Below are 26,982 nucleotides of genomic sequence, written 5' to 3'. Positions count from 1 at the left end.
GCTAAGTCTAGGACTTTTTGTTTCCATGTGACCTCCTTTAACCCTGAATTCCTATTTCACATTTTGATATACACTCAGGGAAGAGGGGGTTAAAAAAAAACAAAACACCAAAACAAAACAACCCTTATTCATTAAATAGAATCATATTTTCCTGTTTGACAATGACTGGTGTAGAGAACTGGACTTTCACATTTGTAAATTATTTTTAAAAGACATTCATATTCACAGTTGTAGAAAACGGTTCAAATGATGTCTGCTTTGCAACTTGCTGAGTGGAGCTAGGACTTGTTAGCAGAGTCACTTGTTGACCAGAAGTTTTGTAATCAGAGGATAGAGACTAGTATGATCTGAATGTTTCCATGGACAATTCTGATTAAATTTTTACTTAGATTACCGATTGAGTTTGCTGCTGCCCATGGGCAAAGGGCAGTGAAATCATCACCCACAAAAAATTGTTAGGAAGGAACATGAAGTGAATTCATGGAGCCGTGCTTTCAGCTGTGCACATCAACACAGCTTCACGTAAGACACTAGAGAATCTAAACCACGAATTTAAGCTGAAGCTCCAATTCATGGCTTTTAAGCAAATCAATATTTCAAACACTTTTTTTTTTCCAAATCATCAGCCTCCAGCTATCTTCCACCACTTTCTCAAGCCAGTGAACAATTAATATAAAGTTAAAATAACATCATTTAAACTGGTCTCAAGTCCACTGTGATTAAAAGTATGTTTGTATCATGGGCTGCAGAGTGTTTTGCAGGTGGTATTAGAAGAGCCCCCACGATTAGCAAATATGATTCGAATCAGTTTCAGCTTCCCTACCCGTCTCACTTAATATTTCACATCACATTTCTAAGGCACTAGTAATCTCTGCCTTCTTTGGGCAAGAAGAAAGAAATTCAAGAGAGTTAATAAAATTTGACACAGTACTGAGACTTTCAAGCCTTTGTGCTCTCTTCACCCTCTTCCAAAGGACCCCACACTGCTTTAGGCAGAACAGAAATGGATTAAATCAAACTAGCAGCAGCTTAAAGTATTTTAAGTGCTCTTTCATATTAAAATAGCTAGAATTTATAGTATTTTTGTTCAGTATTCAGCCTTTTTTAAATGGTGTTAATGTGCCTGCTTTAAATACCCTTTCTTGTTTTCACTGCAGTTCTAATTGTACGTGTGAAAAGTAAAACAGCACCTGCTGTAGTTGTGCCTGGTGTCTCTGGAGACCTAATACCCAGACATGCTGTGAAATACAATTAGCAGATCAAGGAATGTTATTCATCCTCTTCTCATCTGGAACGGGTTCATTAAATTAAAAAAAAAAAACGTAAATGGCGTAAAGCAGATCTGAGTTAGCTGCAGGACAGGTTGGCATAGAGAGGAAGTGCTTAGCAGGAGGACATAGAGGAATAAATAGTAAAGGAACAGCGTGGAATATCTACTCTTCTGAACTTCAAATTCTGCAGCCAAAACTGATGTTTTTCAGAATTTCAAGTGCCCACAAAATCCCAGGGTATACGAGGTGCCCTTTATTGTGCAGTGACCCTTTGTCATGATTATCGTGTCATCAAAATGTTGACTATCATGTGGCTCTGGCAGGCAACTCATTTCGTCTGATTGGAAATGCTATACACAAGGTCTGCCTTTTGCCACAACGACAATGATGGCTTCAGTAAATGAGGCTGAGAAAAATGACCAGAAGTAGATTTTCTCCAGCTGTTATCTGTATTTGGGGTATTTTGATTCCTTGGAAAATAAAAACTTAGAGAGCTAATGTGCCCAAGTCCACCGAGTGAAGTTTGCTTACAGAAACTGAGACATGGTACAGTTATTCTGTTCAAGCCTTAGTCACATTTCTGTGTTCACATATGTGATGCTTAAGACATTGTCCTTGGCATCTGGTTCTCCATAAGTTTAGCTGCTATAAATCACAGAGGTACAAAGATCTTTCCTGTAGCTCCTACTTATGCATGTTCTCTCCCCCTCTTTCCTCAGAGAGCTGATATAGGGATATCTGCCCTAACCATCACCCCCGACAGAGAAAATGTGGTGGACTTCACAACACGTTACATGGACTACTCAGTGGGCGTGCTGCTTCGGAAGGCAGAGAAGACAGTGGACATGTTTGCCTGCTTGGCACCGTTTGACCTCTCCCTGTGGGCATGCATAGCTGGCACTGTGCTGTTAGTTGGGCTACTGGTCTACCTTTTGAACTGGCTCAACCCCCCACGCCTTCAAATGGGATCCATGACCTCCACAACCCTCTACAACTCCATGTGGTTTGTTTATGGATCCTTTGTGCAACAAGGTAAGAGACAGAGGAACTCTGCCTCCGAGAGAAACCCTGTATATCCTCCTCATTGCTATAGAGACCTTCCTCTTCCCTGCTTCCCTTCCGCAGCCCGAGAGGGACTGGGAGCACTGGAAAGCCCTGTGCTATAAGGTTTCTGAGACATTTGTCTCCCCAGTGTGGGAACCATGAGAAGTGTGGAGCACTACATGCTAGCTTCTTTTGGTTTGCAGTTGTCCAATTAGAGGAAGATTACTTTTATCTGGAAAGAAAAAAAGAAAAGTATTTCTCATCATCTGCCAGAGAATTATTCATAGTTAATGCGAATGCTATGTTCTTACGCAGTCAGACAGAAAATGTTGGGATTTGGCTTTTGAACTAAGTTTAGACTAGTCACCGGTGCTAAATGGTCTTACTGTATCTGATGTTCTTTCCTCCCTCTTCTGATTTATCTTAATTTTCCTATATAATGTTTAGACTCAACCATCTCTGACCTTCCTGGATGCTTTTTCAATCCCCTCTAGCATCTGGTGTAGCCCAGGCTATTCCCCAGTTTTGATTGCATTCCCAAGTCCTTCACAATCCACTTCTGGCAGAGCTTTAACCACGCATCCTAAAGACATCAGGGACTACAGAGCTTGGCTTGGTATAAACTACTTAAAATTCTGGTCTACAAACTAGGGTTGTAGTGCAAAGTGGAATAAGAAAACACTTCATATGAGAATAAAGAAGATTTAGATAATAACGCTTGACAACAGAACAGAACGAATACCTTCTGCCATATCCATGTAATTGTTCATCAGTCACTACCGGCCCTGCAGGTACACCTGTTTGTAACTGCATGGAGCATCTGCTCTACAACGAGCCATGGCCACTTCAAAACTCCTGGATAGTTTTTTGGATTTTAATATGAATTTGGATGGAACACTGTAGGTAAAAGCATCATATTTGTGTAACGCTGGCAACAAGTAATTTAGGAATTACGTTATTCCCTGTTAGAAACAATCAGATGGCATCCATGAAAGCCAAAGGTATGCATGATAATCAAGTATGAAACTCCTAGAATGGAAAAAAGCTGAATTAACCCCACCATCAAAAAAAAAGAAGTTGAGAATTTCCACAAGAGGTGTGATTTTGAGCACTTTGACCTAGAGACATTACTTTTAAAATTATCATTTGCATTGAGCAGCGGTGGCCAGCTGAGGAAAGCTGAAGAGATTGTTTCATGTTTGTTGTGGATTTTCTTTTAAAGAACACCAAAAACTTAGAGCCAGCTCAGAGCTAGAAAAAATTTTTGAACCTATGTGGGTGGGTTTATAAAGTTTTCTTTCTGTCCAAAATATTCCCAGTGTAACTGTTTAGGGAATCCAACTGTGAGAGAGCAGTTGGTCCGTTACAGAACTAGACTCATTACATCTGTCTGCCTGTTAGATTAAAACTTGTGAATTAGTTTCTTTACTGCGTGAATACGAGTAATTTTACATAGGTTTATTGCTTGATATTAGCCTTAGCATCCCTGCTGTACTCCCAACATCATTAGTCTCTAAAAGATTTATAGGAGACTGCCCAGCAAAGGTTAAAGGAGGCAAAGCTAATTTTATCCCACACTTCAGTCTCATGAATTATTATGTGAATTGTTTGCCTTATGTCTATCCAAGTAAGCCTGCGTTGCCCAGTGTCCCAAAGTTTCCAAAGTCATAGATCCATAGTAGCCTGCAAGGGAGCCCTTCAGTAGATGCTCAGTGAGCTTACAAAGAAAAGGTTTTTCTGACTAGTCAGTAAAAATGAGTACTTGAGGAGGGCTTAGAGGGAAGCCTTGAATTAAGCATGAAAGTGAGGAAGAAATTATATAAAAAGAAAGGGGACCAGATGACAAAAAAGCAGAATTTACTGGAAAAAGCAAAGGAATTTGCTCAAGATCTGTATCCACTTCCCATGGTAAGAGGGTCATGAGGTACAATTCAGTATCAGTAGAACCTGCTGGTGGGACATGGTGGCTGGGAGCACCAAAACTGTTGTGGGGCTTCAGAAAAAGAAATTCACAGAACTAGGAAGGGGAGAGGCATTTATTTGCATAGAGAGAGGTCTTAACCACCCTACCAAGTGGATTTTCAGCATAACTCTTTAGAATTCACTAGAATAATATAAAATGTTCACTTGGATCCTACTAAGTGAGGGGAAGCTATAGATACATCTCTCCGTCAAACAATAAAAGGACAGTCCTTGATCTGCTAGAAGGAAAAATGACAGAAATGTAATAGGGTTGATACCAAAATATAAGAAACTTACAGACCAATTTAAGCATAAAGACTCAGAAGATCTCAGAAAACCAGTGCAAAAGAGTAAGAGATCCATTTATAATGTCAGCCTGTATTTCACATTCAATTTGAGTATAACAAAAACTATATTAGCTGAAGTGTTATTGTTTACTAACCCTTGTGAATACAGACAAATGCAAGTAATTTCCATTGACAGACTAACTGGCTATTGTGGTAATTTTGCTTCTGTTTTCACTCATCAGCTCTTCATTCAGCAGAAAAGCTCTGCAGGTTTTATTTGTTTTGGAATAGCAAATCTGTTGCTATTAATCAAGATTGGCATATCTTAAGTGTGGCAGCATGGGACATTTCAAATACTGTCACGTTCACTTAAGAAGTCTTTCAGCTGCCGATTTAAAACATGACAAGGTACTAATTTCTGTTATCAAAACATACAGCCAAAGATGCTTTTATATCCTGCACTGAGAGAAACAAAGCAGCATGAATTGAGGATTGCTAGTGCTTTGATAGTGCTGGATTCTTTGTCTGGGGCTACTGTGCGCCTTCTGGTGTCATCTTCTCTTGCTTTCCTCTAGCTAGAGGAAAGATTTACAGGCACACAGGCAGGCTCCAGACCTGCCACGGCTCTCAAGACAAAGGAGGCCTTTGGTGCAAAAATACAAGTCACTCTTTAAGGAAACTTATAACCTATTTTGATTGAAACAAAAAGGACTTTTTTTTGCTCGTTCCTGCTGAAATAGTTAGAAACTCTGCAAATATTAGTAGGTAGCTTTGGTCTGCTGTGTCACTTCATATTTTCTTTCAGCCTTGACTCATGTTATGATCAAAGTCTATTAGCAAGTTTTAGCCCTTTCCAGTTTTTGAGACATCAGAGAAAAATACTGTGCCATTGTCTGTAGACTAGAGTCAGCACAGACCAATAGTTTTTAAGGCAGGTCTATGATTACTGTCACACTCAGTAGCAAAATTTAAGAATTTTTGTTTCCTTAAAGGTAGACTGAAACTTAATGCCACTGCTTCTTATATCATTTAATCGTAGGCCTTGGCCTTCAATTTCTTTTTTCCCCATGTTGGGGTGACCAGTCTAGGTACCATTTTGAGCCTTTTGTAATATAGAGGTATATTTTCTCTCAGTTGCCCTTTTAATTTTATTTTCATTCATTACTGAGATCAGTGTGTATGTGTTTATATATGTTATTTTTGCAATTTTAAGATACATGTGATTTTTTTATTAGAAGGGACAATTTTGAGGATAGAGCTGCAGTGTGACTGGGGGGGCTCAATTAATATAAAAGTGTATAAACTGCAAAGTGGGTTTTTTTTATTCTGTACTCAAGCCCTTAATTTAAACAAAAAATGGTGGCCAGTGCACTGAAATGCTTTGTCTTTCTACCTAATATACTCACTGAATCTGCAATACACTGTGACCACTAAGAAGGCAGAGACTTTTCATTGATCTTGGCTGTGCAGTGCTGTGGATTGTATTAAAAACAAATGCTTCTGACTCCGAACTACTCATCCACGCATGAGATTCTGTAACGCACATCTGTTATCTCCAAGTTGTTTATTTACGTCTAAAGATGAAGCAAATTTGTAGATTCAGGCTCTGGAGGATTTCAGTTATGTTGAAATTTAGCGTCACAACTTCTGAATTTCTTCTTTTCCACTTGCTCATCTTAGAAAACTAAGTGGCAAAAGCTCCATGTTTTGCATCTTTTCAAAATTAGCTTTTTCCAGTTGGACAGAAAATGTTACGGTTTCCTTTTCAGTGGGTTTCCTCTCTCTCTCCCTCCATATTTCCCCTTGGCTTCTCAATCCACTCCTCATGGGTTTAGCTCTCTGCCTACCTCACACTGCAGCTGGTGGTCACCATTGCTGTAGCTTTCTTCTCGGGTATCACTCGTGACCCCACTGGTTCTGCTGCTCCTGCTCTTCCCCATTGACTTGGCTCCTCTCCAGGCCTCAATTATTAGGTATTCTACAAAGCTCAGCAAAGAGAAGTGCAAAGTCCAGCCCCTGGGACGGAACAGCCCCATGCACCAGTGCGTGCTGGGGGCCACCCAGCTGACTGAGCACTTGCACAGGTTGCCCAGGAAGGCAGGAAGGTTGTGGAGTCTCTGTCCTTGGAGATATTCAAAAGCCATCTGGACACGGTCATAGTCAACTGGCTCTAGGTGACACTGCTTCGTGTCCGTTCTTGGACACCCTGCCCGGTGTCCAAACATCCGGCAGGGGATGTTTGGACAAGATGGCCTTCAGAGGTCCCTTCCTACCTCAACCAGGCTGAGTGATATATTATGATGCTATATTGTATAGTCTTTGCTCAACTTCTGCACTACTCTATACAACCACATTTTTCGTTCTCTTCAGTACTGGTATTGTTGCTATTCCCTCAAATTTTGCCCTCATCAGAACTTGCCAATATTGGAAACCTGCATATGAACAGGAACCAAAGAACAGTCTCAGAGAGGAAACTGGGTTTACGAAAAAATTTACTAAAAACTTCATGGAGATTAACTGAATCAACCCACTGCAATGGCACAGTGTCTGTTTATACTTGCTGAGAACCTAGTTTAATCTCCTGAAGGTTTTCTATTAGCTTCCTACTACTTTATGGGCTCTTGTTATGAAATACTCTAGAGAGCACTTGGCTTTCACCATTACTGGAGAAAACCAATGATTTAAGAAACAGAAGCTCAGGATTTAGAGTTATTCCCAACCCCTGTTGTATAATAAATTGAGACAGGGAAATGCTGTGTAATTTTTACCAAGAACTTGTAGAGGAACGTTCTAGAGGATTTTATTTTGAGAGCAGCCTCTCAAATTTTGCTTCAGAATACACTGAAAAGCTTACATAATCTGATAGAATTCAACTGAATGTAGAAAAAATAATGAAATTATATAGAAAATTACAATGTTTTGTACTTAATATAAAAGACACGATAGAAAGGCTTTGTCTCTCTCTTATCCTGCTCTGCTCATTTTACTTTGAATTTTTCTGTAAGAGGAGGTATTTCTGAACTGGGCTGGCAGGGTTTTAGATGATGCAGGTAACGATGCAAGGCTCTGTTTCACTTGGACATGTCTGTTAGAAAGAGAACCGGGCAGATGATTTTTGTGTTTTTTTCTATAACAGAAAATATCTTTAAAATGGCTGAATGATTCAAGATCACTTCTCAGTGACTGCAACAAAACAAACATTCCTTACAGTTTTATAATACAGTTTTATAAATAGGGTTTGACCACAGGATAATGGGTGCTTAAAGTATTACCTGCAGAAGTATTATTTTCTTCATAGATCTTAATACTCTTGCTTAACCTAGCAAAGTTACGAAATGAATGATGTGAAAGCATCACTGGCGGGCCATTTTTTTATCCCCTTATGTTTTGGTTAGTTTAAAATGCTGGTCACAACTGCAGGTTTTGATTGGTCATCAGTGGTGTCAGTAATGGCCAATTATGTTCATAATGCCCAGTAAATGAGCAAATCTTACTGTTTGCCTTGTTTAAATTACATTTCATAAGAGCAATAAAATAGACTCCAAGCCCTTGGTACTTCTAAGTCATTATAATACTTCTCGGATGGTTAAAGCCACTCAGACTTCTCAGTCTTGTTCCTTGTATTACCACCCAAGGCGTGATCTAATCCTCCTGAAATGCACTGCCTGGAGCGTGCTGTTGCTTAATAAATTACTCCATCTTGCTTATCTCACTCTCGGCATATCCCTATCAGCAGGAAACCATTATGCTGTAACAACGTATTTTCTTAGTGACATTTTCTCTTAATTAACTGTACACCAATCTCTATGTACTTAATATTCAGGGGAAAACTCTGAAAGCATTTTGAAAAAAATGTATTAGAAATCAATTATATCTTCACATGTGATACTTAGTGGTGAAAGCTAATTATTTTTTAAGTTTATCAAATCAAAACAGTTCCATTATAAAGGTTTTAGGACTAAGACTTAGTCCTAATTTAGACTCTGCATCTGATCTACTGGCCGACTATAGAAACTTCATTTAATATCTTGTATATCAGTTCTCACTTGTAAAATGGAAATATTACCTATCTTCTTTCATAAAAGCCTGCTTTATGTCTTCTGATAGAAAGCAAAAGTTAAATGCCAGTCTCATTAATTACAAGTTTAATTGCTCTTCAAACTAATGCCAGGTCTTGACATATTCCTGTAACAAGGGGGACAGACTTGCCGAGCCTAAAATGTACAGCGCTAAGCTGGGAAAATGAAAGGCAGATACCAAATACATTAGGAAACAAATCAGCCTCCATGTTTTTCTAGCATATACACTATTTGTGTATATGCCAGAAAAACACTATTTCTGTATATGCTAGATTCGTGACATTATAATTCCACTTTAATATGCAAAACCCCCAAATTCTCATTTTGTTCTATTAAATCTAGGCATATGTATTAGTATGTATATGTACCTTCATAAAGTCATCTGTGAAAGAGGTACTGCAGCCCTGTGGTACCCATGCTCCTTTTCCGCATGTCTCAATGGTTTGGCCAGCCCTCTTGACAGCATCAAAAAATAACTAAATTTTGGCAGTTGTGTCCTATGTCTCAAATGTGTTTGGAAACTACGAGTGATCACTGGAACTGACAGTATGTACTGAGAATTATTGTCATGTATACAGTAGACGTTTGCAAACGTTGGATGTAACTTTATGTGCATAACACTTTCAGAGGTTTATTTGATTGTCTCTTTTTGAGAATGTAATTCCAAGGACTAGCCGTGCTCCAAGCAAATGTTCAGTAGTGTGGGCATTTGTTTGCAGCAGTGTGATATCACTAACGTTAAATTGCCAGGGGATATGCTTGGATTTTCCCCTAAATTGAAGCTAAGGCTCAGGCAGTTCTCAGAGGCATCTAAAATAATGGATTTCTATATTATGTGTGCACCTGCTTGCTTGAGTAACAGCACTGGGTACGTGAGGCAGTATATTTAGAGATGCTGTGTCTGACACACCCTCTGTGAGGAGGTGGAGAATGAACGGCAGTGTGAAAGCCCAAAAAACACCTTAATTCTCCTAGGAATAGCCTGAGTAATTGACTGTGAGAAGGTAATGTGTGTCTGACTCTAGTATAAATGCTGATTAGACCAAGTGAGGCAAAAGGGAAGGCAGAATTGGATGTCTGTGGCATCTGTCCATCTTTCCGTGTTCTTTCAAAAGCATCCTTAGGTGAATATTTTACTCAGAACAGTTCCTTTAGTAGTTATGATTTCTAATATGTCTTTTACTATGTTTGGGTAAATAATGGATAAATTAGATTCGTATTAAGTAATCTGACTTTTCAAGTAATCTGACAAATTAAGTAATTTGACTTTTCAGAGTTCACCTATGTATAATATATATTTAATCGAGGAAATGAGGAAGAACAATTTAGCTGGGAACTGAATGTTTCTTGCATGGAGGAGGACTGTAACCCACATTTTTATCTGCAAAGATGTTTAGAAGCTGAAGAGGCAAGCCTTACTTGTCCTGCTATTTGATTTTCCTTCCCAGAAGCTTACACTTAAATTGGCGATTTTGGCTGTTTAAGGTAGGAAGGAAGTGAGAAATGAGTTTTAGCTTTATTAAAAACACTCCCCCTCTGCTTGGATGATGGCAATTTTCATCTACAGACTGATCAGCCTTTTTCAGTGGAGGATATCCAAGGCACCATATGAACATGGGTTTAGAGGGGAACCCACGGTAATTTCCCATTGCTTTTCTGGTCTGTGGGGAGTCCCTCCTCTGCAACAGCTGTGCCATAGCTGTATCCACCCATGCAGCTCTTCTTCATAACACCAACTGGTGGGTAGGTGCCAGGAAAATTGTCTGCAAACTGTAAAGGCGGGAGTAGAAAGAAGTTTTGAAGCTGCTGACAGGAGAGTCTCCCCTCTTCAGCTGTTGAGGATTTTTTTCTCTTGTAATATTAAAATGTGTATAAAAGGAGTAGGCCAAAATTAATATTGAAAGGACGAGAATAATGATACCAAATTAATCTTTTGATTAAGTTAACCGACCGGTTGCTTTCCCTGATTGCTGAGATGATGGTCCACTCTCAGCAAAGATGGGAAAATGAGAGCTCTTGGGTTTTTTACTTGCATTGTTTATTTAGTCAGCTTCCCAGCATGCAAATTAAGGGGATTGCCTTCATTACAGCAGCATCCTGGTGCAGGAACCTACTGCTGCTTAATTTTTATTCTTCCACTGTCAGTAGGGGAGGGAGGGATCATAAAGTAGGACTTTACCTTTTCAGTGCTTTTGAAGTTAGTGAGATGGTGTTGGGTTACAAATGTGTGATACCTCATCTACCAGACAAAAACTGAGATGAACGAACACGAGTGGTTTTGACTGAAGAGTCAAAGAGTCCCACACTAGGATAGAGTAAAGATAAGAAAGAACGGGAAAGATCTTCTGCAAACAGGGTGTTAAGGAGCGGTGATAATAAATCTGTTGAGTGGGAGTGTTCGTTGTTCATGTCTGGTTATACTTGCTAATAAAACATTTTTAGGGATAAACACAAGTTCCATTTTTACAATAGCTTCTTTCATTTCCGTATCTATCCCCAAAGGGGAGAATCCTCGCTATCCAGTAAAGTCATCTTTGAAATCGCTTTTCACTTCTAACAAATCTGAGTCATGATCTTAAGCAGGGTGATAGCTGATTTGCAGTAAAAAACAGGTTATTTGACTTTCAAAAATAAGCATTCGTATTAGTGATTTTCATCAATAATTAGTATTATAACATTATTCTCAGTGAAACTTGAAAGGATGAGGAGTTTCTTCTTTTGTCTGTTCACTATGAACTGTCATAGTACTACTTTAGGTCATCTGAGTTTTAGACATCACTTTGATAACAACATTACAAGATGTACCTGAAGTGGAATTTCAGTCTAAATTTTAAAACGTGTTATTTAGGAACATAATTAGAGCTCCCGCATTAGCCATGATTGAATTCTGTAAGGTTAGGAGTTCATTGCAGAGAAGCACTCTCAAAATTAAAGGATAACTAGAATTAGTGACATGAAAACTGAATTAATGTATCTGAGATGTCTGTGATTCACTTGCCTCTGAAGTAGTCAGGTGCCACTCTGTGATGATGGATGCTTGGAAATCTTGCAAGAACAGATTTATAAAGCATTTCGTAATACTTTGAAAGTCCGAGCAACAAACCATCTTTCAGTATGTGATCTTTTTAAAAAATTCCCTTGACCCCCAAAACCTTGAGTCAAGAAACTGTGTAGAGGTAAAAAAAAAAAAAAAAGATGATGGAGAAAAGTACCTGTCAAAAGATGCAGAGTCTTTACTGGAATTATTGTTTGTCCTTATGGTCTCACTGAATTGTCTTTTGTTTTGTTTGGTTCACAGTTGCTCAGTTTCAGCCAAAGGGGACTTTTTCTCCTTCATGTCCGTAATGTCCTCCCTGACAGGCTCTTAGCTAAAGCAGCACTTTAATACCTCATTAATGGCATTGTTCAGTTTAATGTTAATTGTATGTACAGATGGCCTGTTTTCAGTCCATTGTGCACAGTTCTTTTTGCCATCCTGGAAGGTACTACGTGTAACACTGTCAGTAGTCTATGGAAAGGCCACCACTATGCAAACTCTATGTGACAGTTAGCTTCTTAGCCACTTATGAATATGTACCATAGATGATAATTGTGCTTGATTGTTTGAGGCTTTAGAGCGTTTGTATCCAGGCATTAGAAATAGGGAGACTGGTCTCAGCACCTCTTGAAATCTAATCAGAAGGTTGCCAGTGTGCGAGGTTATTTGTTAAGATCAGGTGCCAATATTCTCTAAAATAATAGCAAGCATATATGATTTTGTTGCATTCACAGTGGCTGCAAATAGTGCCTTTATACGGGCATGCAGTCAGGTGCAATCTTAAAAGCACATATCACAGCGCTATAGAAGAAGACCCCCACACAAGCTCCTTGAGTTTGTTACACCTGCACGGCGAGCTCTAGTCTGTGTTTGTGTGTTTATAATTATTTCATGTAAAATTATTGTCCTATGTTGTAAAAGTGGCAACAAAAGATTATCTGGTCAGAGCTGCTTTTGAGCAAACAGCTGTTGGTAGAATTGCTAGTCTTATTGCACAATTATTTCATGATTACATAATTGAATGGTACTGTATTTGGTAGCCCCAAAATTAAATCTAAAACCCTGCTAAGTCTTCTGATAAAACAATGCATTTCAGCAGCATTAATACGAGAGATTTTGGCCAACTTATTCATTAGAGGTGGGCAGCAAGCCTCACAGTTCCATTCTGGTCATAATTATAGCAATCAAAAGATTTAATTTCAAATATCAATATCACTTGCATGATATTTCAGTGTCTGGATACGTGTAGTATAAGCCTAGTAATGCTTCATCTAAGAGCTCCCAGTAACTTCAGCAAATACAAGCAGACACTTCCATTTTCAAACTTTATTGGTAGTCATTACTCCTCTTTTGTAATGACAGCAGAAGAGAAAAACAAAATATGCTTTTATGGTACATTTTCCAGAAAATTTAGAAGTACTGTAAAATCTATCCATCCTCTGTCTCTCTGTAATTATGTTGCACAGGTCACTACAATGTATTGGCATTAAATTACTGCACACTATTATTTGCAACATTTTCTTTTATCTATGGTATACTTTGACTTTCAGTTGAAAACATCATATTTTGCTAATTTCACAGGAAGATGGACTATGACCAATGCAAAGTTGCTAGTATCTGAAGGAAGACATTTATTCTTTGTGCCTAGGCTTAAAAGCCAGGAATTAATTCCTCTAGCTCGTGAAGATTCATACTGTAAATACTACATAATAGAAATGCAGATCTGATTAATGTATGTTGTTGAAGCATCACCAATAGCAGGAGAAGCCACACAGCAGCCGTTCGCTACATGGTGATATGACATGCTTCCCTTCCCAACTTTTGCCTCATTGTCACTGTTTCAGCAAGATGGGTGGAAAGAAACAATTTATTGTTGGGAAGGCAATTATAAATATACTATATCTAATATGTTATGCTAACATCATTTTAATCAGGTAATTATTGAAGGACTGTTTGGCCTTTAAGGACATTGATTTAATGGGAATAAATTTAATGATTGAACACTGTTTATGTAACATTATCATTGCTACTGATGCAGAAAATTGGAATCTCAGCTCAGCTGAAAAGAGGTTAGAGTTTCCATTATCACATTAGATCCCTTTCTTCTGGAATGCAGTTATTAGACCCTTTTTTATACTTTCAGTATGTATTTAAATGTTTGGGGTTTATCTAAAAATTACTGTGTGCAAAAGGTAAGTAAAAATGCTCATCATTGCACTGTTCTCGTTTTTAATCAAAGGCTTGAATTGCTGTTTAATACAGCCTTAAACAAAGTCCATTAGATTTTGGTTTTGACTAGCTATTACTTCTCCCATGAAACAAATTTCCTCTGTTTTCATTCTCTGCTTTCTTCCCTGCAAACCTGATCGTTACGTTTAGAATGAGTAAAGGTTTGGTTTACGGAATGGTTTTACAGCTGTAAAAAAGCAGCAGCTTTAAAAAGTAGTAGCAGACAGAGTGCAGTTCTATCTAGATTAATCTGAGGCTGAATCCTGCATGGTCTGGTCACAGCTTTGGAGTGATTTAAGACACTCTGACCCATTCATTCTCAAAATTGAAATGGTGAACATTATAGAAAGCCTGTACTCAGTACCTGAGGATTAAGACAGAGTTAAAGCTGACCTTTATATCTACAACTCCCATTTACCTAAAGGGATGTTATATCTGGCTGCCCTCCTTGATTTGCCCTTAGTAGTGCTATTGTCATGAATTATTTTTTAGCTTTATAGAGCCTCTAACTACTGTTGTGTATAAATTAGATCCAGGGAGAAAAGGGGGGCTCCACATAAACAAGTGGTTGGAAGCATGTAGTGAATAGCTGTGTCTGACAGACTTTTGCAGATCAATTTTCAAACAAAATTTTAATCAAGGATGTCTATGACAGTTCCTGCTGTATCTTGGCAGAGTTTTACAAGGGAGTCTGGTGGCCAAATGATTAGCCCTCTGTCACTAGAATGAAGCCGTTGCAGTAGAGACAGCAAGCTGGGCAGACGTGGTATTTGAAGACAGATAGAAAAATAATTTGACAATAGAAGTAGCAGAGACTCAAACTTATAAACACTCTGCAGATTGCTGACCCACTGGTGAGCCAACGCTGTAGTAGGCTGAAATGCTTTGCACTGGGTAGCGCTAACCCCTTCCTTCGTGCTAGACCACTTCCTAGCTTCAGAGAGGATCGTGTGTTTCAAGCGAAATATTTGCAAATAGACGTTTGGACCATCTTTTGGATATATCTATTTGTCCATCACATTATGCATCAAGGCCCTCGGACCAGATTTATGAGATGGGTACACTGGGCCGCAACTTGATGAGAGTTTAGTGGCAGTGCCACTGGTCCTTGATTAGCCCCAGCATTTGAAATCTCAGCATGGATAATCTCTTCCTATTAATGAGGGAACAGAGCTGAGCAATGAGCCTTAGTATGTAAGTCAAATGCCAAAGGCACATCTAAACAGATGCACAGCAGTAGCAAATGGAGGATTTTCAGAGGGAGTTTGCAAGACACGAAATATAACTTGGAGGTGATTGCTGGCCGGCAGTAACCAAGAGTGACAGGGTAGCGTGGTAATCTCTCTTTCAGATTGGAGCTGGCTCGTGCCTGGCCTCTTCGATAGGAGGCTGGACGGAGCCTACTATCTACCTGCACAAGGTTGGGCATATACCCTCAGGTTAACTGGCTTCCACAGCTGTTGATAAGGCTCTATAAGCATGTATAAAATGCAGCTTCTCAAACTACTTTACAGATTTCAGATGACTAGGAGTGATTTGAAATAAGCCTGAAGGAGAAGAAATATCATCTCAGATATTCTCCCTGTCACATAAATGGGAGAAATAAATGAGGAGAGCTTTCTTTTGTGGATCATTGCTTCCCTTCTGGGAGGGCAATGAGGGCAGTGCTTCCCACCCAGCTGAAAGGAAACAATCTTCCAGGGAGCAAGCGTAATGAGATGAGTCAGGGGATCATTACACTAACAACAAATGGGAGAGAGTAAGTAATTGTTTAGTTCAGAAGTAAGACATTAAGGGGAACAAAAATTAATCAGGGCACAAAATGACAATGTGAACGCATTCTTTAATTGCCTATAGGCCAGTGCCAGAAAAAGAACAGTTGGAATTGCTCACTTACAAATACAGACTTGGTCTTCATGGTGTTAGTGAAATCTAGTACGAACACATGACACTATAAAGTACTGAAAGACAGGTGGACAAGGTGGCCAAAAGGGGAAGAAGAGTGTCACTGTGTCAAAATGGCATTAGGTATTTCAGAGGCCTTGAGAACTTGGAAAGAATTGTTCTTGATTTCTTGTGGGACCGTGTGCGAATGGCTGGAGCACAAAATGAGATGGGAGACAATGTCTGCGTAGACCACCAAATCACACTGGAGTGGAGGACAATTGGCTCCTCTAGTGCATTTCTGTAATGTGCAAGGGAAAACGTGAGATATAATAGGGGCATTCAATCTGGATGATGTATATTTCAAGTTTTATGCTGCCCATGCTGAAGCATCTTGAATGCACATATAGAGCAGATGGAAAGAAAAAGGAACATTGATCACACCAAAGAGTTAGAACTACAGACTTCAGGAGGAATGACATGCGGAGCAAGTGTACACAGAATTGAGTCAGAGTTGAGAAGAACAGGAAAGAGGGCTTTGAGCATTTTATTAGGAGCCAAAGAAACCTTAATGATAACGGTGCATTAGGTGAAGGTAATAGCATTCAAAATAGTTATGCCAGAAAGGCAATAAGTATGTCTCTTCTGTGTTTGTGAAAAAGCAAATCAAATACTTTGTATATCGAGAGCAATTCAAGAGGATGAAAATGGCAGCTACCAACATCAGACATTTTCAAATCAGCAAATCCAAATTAATTTCACCCAAATGTTTTAAAACAGATCGCTGAGGAATTTCAGGGACCATTATTTGTTGATCTGAGTCCTGGAGCATTGGGAAGGTTTTAGAAAGCTGTCAAAAAAATCTAATGTAAAACCTAAAGATCAAACTGAATCTTTAACTCAAGTGTTTCTTCCATCTTAATATATGCATGTAACAAATTGAAAGACTTCATGAATATAGACAGACACTTAACAGTTCCAAAAGTTCCATCACAAGTCTGGTATTGAAGAGCTGTATTTATATAAAATATTAGTGTTTCTCAAAAAGTAAAACAGCCCTTCTCAAAATCATATAGAGAAGACAGAGGAAAAAGGAAGCCAAAGCATGTCCGTGGTAAATACAGCAGCGGCATACAGAAAAATACTTTATAATATATTGCTGGGAGCCACACCTGAGCCAGGCACTGAATAGTACCTGAAGAGGGAATGCTGCTGGAAGCTGATGAGGATACTCAAGGGGATTTTCAGTACAGACAGATAGGATATGTTTGGTTTGTCTCTTAAGCACAGTGTTTGACATATAAAGGATTTGTGTTCATCAGAAAGAATAGGCCAGCTATTAACTCAGAAGAGCTCTAATGCTGTTGGAGTAGGCACATGAAAATGTCTCCTCTATCACTTGTATGCTAGGAAGATAGACATCAAAAATTTATCTAATATTTCAAATTTTAAGATTAATGAATACCAACATTTCCATGAATTTACAATGGCTAAATTATTTTTGTTGTAAATAAAAGAAAATATGAAAATTTCTAAATATTTTAACAGTTTTAAACGTTTCAAGTATCTCCTTGGAAGTGGTTTTTGTTTCTCATTTACTTCATTTTTTTTTTTTATAAAACTAATATGTGAGAATATCTTGACAATGGAAACCCCCGCAACACATGACTTTACTATTTTATTAAAAAAAAAAAAAAGAAAGGTTGCTTATTCTTTTGGATTTGATGGAAGTTTTTGTAATTGTTTTAGCATCCAGTGGTAAACTACAGTTTTAAAGCTTTAAACTAAAGTTGCTGGGGGAGGGGAACCTCAATCCATCCCACTCCTACCAGTTTGATGCCAGTCCCACTAATAGATGCCCAGAGCCTGGATAAGGATCACAGGTCAGCAGGAAAGCACCTGGAGTGCAGTATAAAGGAATTCCATCCACTCCAGCCAGTTGGTTGGCTTCATCAGGGACCCAACTTAAATGCCTCCATGCAAATGCACGTAGCATGGGGAATAAACAGGAGGAGTCAGAGACATGTGCACGCCTGCAGGGTTATGATCTTATTGGCATCACGGAAATGTGGTGGGATGGCTGCTATGACCAGAGTGTTGGAATGGAAGGATACAAGCTCTTAGGAAGGACAGGCAGGGAATATGAGGAGGGGGTGTCACCCTCTATGTCAAGGACCAACTGGAGTGCATGCGTGGAGCTCTGCTTGGGGATGGATGAGAAGCCAACCAAGAGCTTATGGGTCAGGATTAAAGGGAGGGCAGGGACAGGTGACGTTACAATGGGGGTCTGCTACAGGCCACCCGACCAGGAAGACTGAGCAGATGAGGCCCTCTATAGACAGATAGGAGCAGCCTCATATTCACAAACCCTGGTCCTCATGGGGGACTTCAACCACCCTGATATCTGTTGGAGGGACGACACGGCAGGGCATAAGGTATCCAGGACGTTCCTGGAATGCATCGATGATAACTTCCCTCTCCAAGTGACATAGGAGCCAATGAGGAGAGGCGCCATGCTGGACCTTGTTCTTACCAACAAGGAGAGGCTGGTGAGGCATGTGAAGCTCAAGGGCAGCCTTGGCTGCAGTGATCGTGAAATGATGGAGTTCAAGATCTTTACGGCAGCAAGGGGGATGCACAGCAAGCTCACTATCCTGGACTTCAGGAGAGCAGACTTTGGCCTCTTCAGGGATCTACTTGGTAGAGTACTGTGGAAGAAAGCCCTGGAAATAAGAGGGGCCCTAGAATGCTGGCTAATATACGAGAATCACCTCCTCCAAGCTCAGGAGCGATGCATCCCAACAAAGATGAAGTCAGGCAAAAATACCAGGAGGTCTGCATGGATGAACAAGGGGCTCCTGGACAAACACAAACTCAAAAAGGAAGCCTACAGAGGATGGAAGCAAGGACAGGTAGCCTGGGAGGAATACAGAGAAATTGTCTGAGCAGGCAGGGATCAGGTTAGGAAAGCTAAAGCCCTGGTAGAATTAAATCTGGCCAGGGATGTCAACGGCAACAAGAAAAGCTTCTACAGGTATGTCAGTGATAAAAGGAAGGCTAGGAAAAATGTGGGCCCTCTCTGGAAGGAAACGGGAGACCTGATTACCCAGGATATGTAGAAGGGTGAGGTACTTAATGACTTTTTTTGCCTCGGTCTTCACCAGCAGGTGCTTTAGCCATACTGCCCAGGTCGCAGAAGGCAAAGGCAGGGACTGGGGGAATGAGGAACTGCCCACTGTAGGAGAAGATCAGGTTCGAGAGACCATCTAAGGAACCTGAAGGTGCACAAATCCATGGGACCTGATGAGATACATCTGCAGGTCCCGAGGGAACTGGTGGATGGAGTTGCTAAGCCACTATCCATCATATTTGAGAAGTCGTGGCAGTCTGGTGAACTTCCCACTGTCTGGAAAAGGGGAAACATAACCCCCATTTTTAAAAAGGGAAAAAAGGGGGACCTGGGAAATTACAGGCCAGTCAGTCTCACCTCTGTGCCCGGAAGGATCATGGAGCAGATGCTCCTGGAAACTATACTAAGGCACATGGAAAATAAGGAGGTGATCAGCTTCACTAAGGGCAAATCATGTCCAACAAATTTGGTGGCCTTCTACAATAAGGTTACAGTATTGGGTTGGAACTAGATGATCTTTAAAGTCCCTTCCAACCCAAACCATTCTATGATTCTATGATACTTCCAGTGAACAAAAACATTATTCCTATAACTTAGTACCTAATGTATTTGGAGTATTGTCACCATATTAATAGTAATGGTAGTAATAAAACCTAGATGCAGTCCTCTCTCTTTAGGAAATAAGACCTGAAGAAATGTTGCATGTGTGAAACAAAATATCTGAATGTCTCTTTTCATATAGAAATTTTTTTAAAAAATCATTACATTTTAATAAAAACAAAGTGCTAGGGGAAAAACAGGTGGTGTGGTGAATAAAAGCAATAGCTGGCTCTTGAACTTGGCCAGACCTTGTAGAATCTGGCTGACAGCCCTGCCTCATGCTCTGTTCCTTCCCTATTCTCCATCCCCTGCAATCTGCCAATATTTGCAAGACTAGGGAATTCAGCCACTGATTTACAAGCTTATTTGGAAGGCATTACTGATTCAAGGGGTTGTATTCTCCTGTTGAAGAATACATGTCATGCCTGCTGTGGTCAATGGGTGTTAAATTCCGGACACAATGTAATATTACAAACTCAGATTATGACATGCCAAGTTATGTTATGGAAATGAATGTACTCTGCACAGTTCAAGGAAGAATGGAAAAGTATGAGTGAAAAATGAAAAGAAAAGAAGAAAAATTCATGATGAGAGAGTTTCCAACAACTTCCAAGCTGCATTTATTTCACAGCTGGTAGAAATAGGTACAGGCTTCATTGACTGTAAAGTATTTTTTTTTGTCCTATACTGCATTGAACATTTCCAATTGAAAACAGGAGAGATTTTATGTTATCAAGAAAGTTTTTAACAGAACAATAGCAATAGCTAATGCCCTGAACGATTCTGCCTTTGAAGAGCTCTGCTTTGCAGAGTTTTGTAAAGATAACAGAGCTCAGTCAAACTTTAGGTTTTGTTTCTCATGGCAAAAATAGCTGAAATATAAAATGCCTTAGCCTCTTTGTTAATACAAACTACTCCCCTTACACCCACTCTCTATTAAATGTCCCTTTCACAAAGAAAACGTAAGACGTACATTGATCTAAACTATTTGCAGCAGAACTCTACACTTTATATTTGTGCAAATGGAAATTGCAGATGCACAGCATAATTGATGTGACTGTTCTAACAAGCTAAAGGCTAAACTGCAGCCAGCTCCCAGTCCTTTGTGTTTTTTTCCAAAGGCCAATAATTCACTGAATGTGGACAGAATTTTTGTGAGAAAAAACAGAACCAAAATCTGTCCCCAGATAACCCTCCCTATTATTTCTTCACCTGCCTTTTCCAAGCACAATTAAGATTCTGGTTTTCAAGTTTGATAGTATTAGAGTTCCTCAACGGAACAGTCACAATTAATATATTTTTCATGGTTCTCAAAATTATCTGAAAAAAATATGGCTAAAACTCCTTACACACAAATCCAGCTCACTGCAGATCTCTGGCAGAGATTAGTGCAGCTTAAATGATTGAAATTTGACAAAGTTAGTCACAACTAAGATACGTTCTTAAAGTGAGGATGGTAGGGTAGCCTTGATGGTAAGTATTGGTGAAAATTTGAATTTTGTCTATAATAAGAACCTAGTCTTTGGGATTTCCCTGGCAGCTCTGGTTATCACAAATAGAAATTGCAAGCCATGATTCTGGTAGCGTCCTTTCTGTAGAAGGGCAGAGCCTTCTCATCCAGGCCTCCCTCCACGTATGGAGTAGCTGCAGCAGACTGCAGCTCTCAGTTCCCCTCAGAGATATCATTTAGTAGAGTTATCAAATTCAGGACATAGAATAATGGTGATTTATGGCTTTTCTCTCTGTGTGTAGTTGTTTATAAAGTACATTTCAATAATTAATTTTCAAAAGGTGTTATTGTTCTCCGTAGTCAATTCCAAGTTTCCTCAATATTGTGGGCTCTATGCTGCCACGCTATTTGCTTGAGTAATAGTAAAAAAATTATTTCTGAGATGTTAAGCAAATGGATTTTATTTTTAAATATTGTGCATTCCCAGTGAAGTTGTTAAATCGATACTAAATCAGAGAGAGATCTTTCTTATCTCACACATTTACTGCCTGGCTGACTAGTAACAAAAATTGCATCACTTTTCTGCAAAATGGCTGCCACCAGGCTTGATCTCAGAAATGCCAACGGTGGTTAAAACTTCTCCAAGAAACATTTCACCTTTTTTTTTGTCCACGAAAAAGAACTTTTTCCATTTCTATCTGAAACACTTTTATAGTTCTGGACTACGCAGATGAACACAGTTTTTCTTTAGGCAAACCACTGACAAATCCCCACAAAGATGTTTGGAGAAACAACCTATGCATTTTGAACGATTAAAATGTAGTCCAGAATTATAGAATACCAAGATCTCACCAAGCTGTCGTCCTCAGTTTCCCTGTTTTGCCTGTTTTCTCGTTATTTAATTCCTTCTCCTCACTTGTAAACATCTCTTGCAATTTTTGACTTGAAGAAACCTTTAAACTTACTGCTAACAAGGGAGAAAAAAGGTATTAGAAATCTATATGGGAATTGTATAGATTGAATTTAATGTCCTAAGGTGGGTTTTTCCTCATATTTAGGTCTGTCATAATTATACATCATATTCTTTGCATTGTCAAGAAAATGCGTTATTTTTCTTACTCTGATATGTAGCTTGAAGCACTTGGAAATAAATGGGAATAAACAAAAATTCATAAAATAAGTTGCAGTCTAAGCCTGTCATCTGAAATAGGCCAGCATTAAGCTGGTCTAGGATTGATGAAGTAGAGTTGCATTAGATGAGAGTGGGAGGACTAAAAGTAATTTCTTTCACTGTCACTTCTACGGTAATTCCGCTCTTTCAGAAAACTCCCAATAAGATTGCTTTTTGCTCTGGAAAATACCTTTTGCTTCCTGCACATGCAATCTGAAAATTTTAAAGGCAGATTAGATTTTTAAATGGCATTTGGTACTCATCAAAAGTGTTGGCTGAATTATACTAGGAGCTGTAGCCACAACATAGGTGATCCGCAGGTAGGGGCGTTATACTCTTCTGCCAGTGTGTTGGAAGGGCCAAGTCTAAAGAATAACGCAGCCTCTGTATTCACATGAGCTCTGTCTCTTAACTGACAAAGCAGCTGCAGGACTGCTGCATGTCGTCTTTGACTTCCATTTGTTTCATAAGTGGAGCTCAGTATTTTTAAGCGTTGCTTAGCATGCTACATCAGTAGTGTTTTTAGCGTAACCACAACCAGCATGTTAACTCCCATTGATGAATTTTGCTACAGGAATGAGGTGTAGTAGATCTTACTCTGGTCACCAACATTTGTTTACATTGCAGCTGGTGGTCCCCTTTGCCATTAGGGTTTGTTAAGCTTTGCTGGTATGATATGAAAGACAACAACAGGGAAAGACTTGTTTTGTCTTCTTGGCTCCCTTGCGTTGTGTGTCCTGTGCATAGCCCCTCATAACTAGAATATGCTGTCTTCCATAAAGATGTCCGTGCACCTGAAAGTCATACTAGATATTGGGAAGCAGAGCCCTGGGAGGTTTACATGCATGTCCCTTCTGCATACTAATTTACAGTCAGCAGTGGCTGTTAGGTCTGTAGCTCTTTTTCATGGTAATGTTAATAGAAAACCAGTGATTGCTGCTCTCATGAATTATTTGGTACTCTTCTGCACTGAGAAAACATGTAAATTTGGGCTGAAAGAAAACTCTGGGAAGTTTTATCCCTAGAAACAAAACTGGGAGAAGGGAGTGAAGAAGTTTCTTAAGGTGAGCTGTCATGGTGTGGGAAGTGTTGTAGCCAACAGTACAATAGAACAAGACTGTATCACATTAAGTCTCCAAATAGATGCCAAAGAAATGATACTATGGCAGTAAAATATCTCCTTTGATTTTTGTTTTTCTGTTTCACTGGGAGAGGTGGAGTACCCTGCCTGTACTGCTTAAAAATCATGTACCTATGCAGTTGCAGTGTCAGCCCTGCTTTAGAAATGGTGGTTTCAGAAGCATCAGTGCAAAGATTTTAGAGTAGGGGCAGGAGTGATGAATCATTTTGATATGTGTTCCTTGTACATGTACTTGGATGCAAGCTTTGTCCTCAAGCTTCATTTATTGACTGCTGGTATACAAGATATGACGGTGAATTAGGAAAAAGCCTTCGCAAACACCTGGGTGAACTAAAAGCACTTGAGATGACCAGCACTGACGGTTTTTTAAGGTCTTTTACTAACATGGGTGTTAAAAAAGAAAAATAACGGTGAACAGTGGGAACAACCTTACCGATGTATGGGAAAACTGCAAGGTATGAACAGCAGCAGAATGCTGTGGCTGAGGGGGTCTGTGATGGCTTTCATCCTCACTTGTTGCACAGCATCCTCTCTTGAAAACTAGAAGGCAGGTGTGTGACTTTCAGTGGTCCTCTATTTTCTGACATTTCATTTCAAGAAAAAAATGTGAGAACTTAAAGTTTTACTCATTAAGCTGAAAAATGAAAATGCAAGGATGTCCGTGAGATCATTGGCTTTTTCTCTCTCACTCTACCCATTTTAATTCAATACGAAGCTTATCTTCAGGGATTGGCACCTGAAAGTTAAAAGGACAAACAGCCTGTTCCGATAAATTGATATAGCTGTCTGCTCTTTTCATTTTACTAAAAATCACTTTAAAATTAAATATTCCAAAGACATTGCAAAAACTTGTAAAGTAGAAATATTCTATTAAAAATCATTTAAAATTTAGGTGGGAGAGAAAACCAAATCTTCAGATGTTGAAGTTAATGTTCATCTTTTAAAGTCTTTTTATTGAAATAATATCTCCCAGTCTGATCGGTAGATTCTTATTTCAGATAATTACATGGCATCTTGGAAATAAAAGGAAATTTATTTCCAACTGCACAGGTTTAATATAGATTTTGTCTTTTGATACCGGAATTCTTAAAAGGCAAAGGATTTCAATACTTATATACCAAAAATAGAAATAATGGCATCAGTTATTATTTCACATATGGTACAACCTCACACCACTGAAGTAGGAAAAAAGCTTCGAATTTGTTTATTGTAGGGTGATGCAGAGTTCCCAATGCTTTGTATAGGTAGGACAAACTTTGAACAAAATAATAAGGTGATCCTTCATAGTCAAGCATTGATTAAATACCTAGCTTGTCTACATAATTGAATATTATTTGAATTTGGAAGGGGAATAACTGTAATTTGTGTTTCTATTAAACGTACTTGCTTGGGGAAACGTGACAGGTTTTTTACGCAAGTGAAGATCCAGCACAAAATACTTACAGATGATTGGATCTGTAACAAACCGCTCTTGCTTTTGAGTATCCCAGCTATTGTACCATCGCAAGACTTTACATCCGAGAAAGCTACCTCAAAAATAATGACAAATTTTCAAATTGATGATTATAGGGGGCGAAGAAACAGGTTGAGCTGTTGACTGTGGGTGGTTGCCGCATTCACTTTTCCCCCCTAGTTACTTGTAGATGCGAGAAAACTTTTACTTCAGACAAAAATGGACATTTTTAAAACAATGAATTTTCTTTCATCTAAAAATCTGTGGTTTGTATGTTTTTAACGGAAAGAGTTCTTTCAGACTCTGAACTAGTGTGTTTTGGGGGCAGCTATTTGAATATAAAATAATGCTTTTCATGGCCTGCTAAAGTGGGCTCTGTTCACACAAGTGGTGGTGCGCAGCTCAGATCCTGGTAGGTTTAGTTGCTGCTAATGTTTTGTTTACATGGCAGTTGAACTTTAAAGGAAAGCAACTATGGGAATACAAAACAATTTTGCAGTCTTCTTCAATACATGTGATTTTGATTTTTATTTTTGCACATCCAAGCTGACTGGCAGCAAGTTGTACACATACACATGGCTCTCATGAGCACCTGCCTGCCTACAGAACTGTGAAAAATAATTGTATTTTAATGATTTATTTTTTTAACTTTATGTTCTCAAGAATGCAAATCTTAATTAAGGTTTGCAGATAAGATCTCTAAGGAAGGAATATTGTAAGAATTTACTTTTGCTCTTTTTGTTATGAGATTTTGAAGTCTATTTCCATTACTGGACATGACTGGCAGATGAATTGCAATTAAAGGCACAACAGCAAAAGAGATTAAATACAGTCATGATGGTTGACAGTGTGGGCTTCCTTCAGCACTTCTCATTGCATAGAAAGTGTTGCTCCAAGTCCTGCTCAGTTTACTAAAGCAACCTGCTTTAGCAGAACCCTGCTGACCCTGGGGACTAGTTCTCCTGAGCAATGCATGAGCAATGAGGATCTGGGTTTCTTTCTGCCAAATGAAAATTCTTGCTTTTCCTTCTTCCCCACAGGAGGAGAGGTGCCATACACAACTCTGGCAACCCGACTGATGATGGGGGCTTGGTGGCTTTTTGCTTTGATTGTCATCTCCTCCTACACGGCAAACCTAGCAGCTTTCCTCACCATCACACGCATTGAGAACTCCATCCAGTAAGTTGATAAAGAATCAATTCAGGGAAAGGAGGGTAAACAGATACATATATGTATACACACGTGGAGGGGTATGAATGTTCTACTTAAAAGTGAAAAAAGGGAGAAATTTTTATCATCCTGAGAAGTTGTTTGGAAGCTAAAACAATAACAATATACCATAAACTTCCAGTCTCCCTGGAGACACTTTGTCTTTAGGATCAGAACTGTTGGCCTCTGACAGCTACTATTCTGTGGCACATACACATACATGTGTATGCACACATACGTATTTTCACAGAAGCAATTGAGTTTAAGATAACCAGCGTGTCAATATTTGAAATGGGTAAGCATAAATTGTTGCTGTGTGTTCTCAGGCTATACTTCCCATTCAAACGCATCCCACGCTAACTGTGCTCTAACATTTTGATCAGGAGGAGCCCAATGATTCTTCAGTGTTTGGGGAGCTCAAAGCAGAATTCACCTTTTCTTGCCAAGGCAAAGATGTGTTAATAGCAACAAACGATAAAAATTTATCTTTGCTCCTTCTGTTCCCAGGTGTTCTCTTACTACATTAACAGATCACATTGTTCTCTTTTTTCTGTCTATTGGTTCTTTTGCTTCATGCCCCACTGTGTGAATGCCTTTGTCTCCTCCCGTTCCTTTTATGGTGAACTGTTTTTCTGTCACACCTTCCAATCCTTTTTTCCAGATCATCTCATCTCATCTCTCCATACCACAGGAACCTTTCTAGGTCTCCTACCCTCTCACTCTGCCCTTTTGTTCTCCAGTCTCCCCTTCTTTAGGAAGCTGCATGCTGGGTTATCCTCGCTCCCACTGCTACAGTGACCTCCCCCATCCCTAATCCTTCCTCTTGGGTCAAAGCAGAGACTAGAAAATACAGTGAAGCATTAGCTAGCCGAGCAATCCAAGGGGCAGCTGGCCATTTTTCCATAGCAGGTTTTTAATCTTGAGGCTACTAATCCATGAAAGTATGTGAGAGTGACAAAGTTAGCCGTTACCATAAATCCTTCTTTGCAAAAATAAGAGTGGCTTTAAAGAAAAGAGGCATATTCTGTGGTGTTT

General features: G+C 39.3%; 1 protein-coding gene across 1 annotated transcript in view; it reads left to right on the top strand.

Moving 5' to 3' along the window:
- GRID2 (glutamate ionotropic receptor delta type subunit 2) overlaps positions 1 to 26,982 on the top strand; it is a 765,251-nt gene that overhangs the window by 624,503 nt on the left and 113,766 nt on the right. The window contains exons 11-12 of the mRNA XM_063336608.1: positions 1,991 to 2,303; positions 25,779 to 25,917. Coding sequence (XP_063192678.1) covers positions 1,991 to 2,303; positions 25,779 to 25,917 — 452 coding nt within the window. The remainder of the gene's footprint in view (positions 1 to 1,990; positions 2,304 to 25,778; positions 25,918 to 26,982) is intronic.

Source organism: Chroicocephalus ridibundus, chromosome 5 (genome assembly GCF_963924245.1).
Source record: "Chroicocephalus ridibundus chromosome 5, bChrRid1.1, whole genome shotgun sequence".
Classification (NCBI taxonomy): domain Eukaryota; kingdom Metazoa; phylum Chordata; class Aves; order Charadriiformes; family Laridae; genus Chroicocephalus; species Chroicocephalus ridibundus.
Note: the sequence above shows the minus strand (reverse complement) of the source record. Positions and strands in the feature narration are given on the sequence as shown.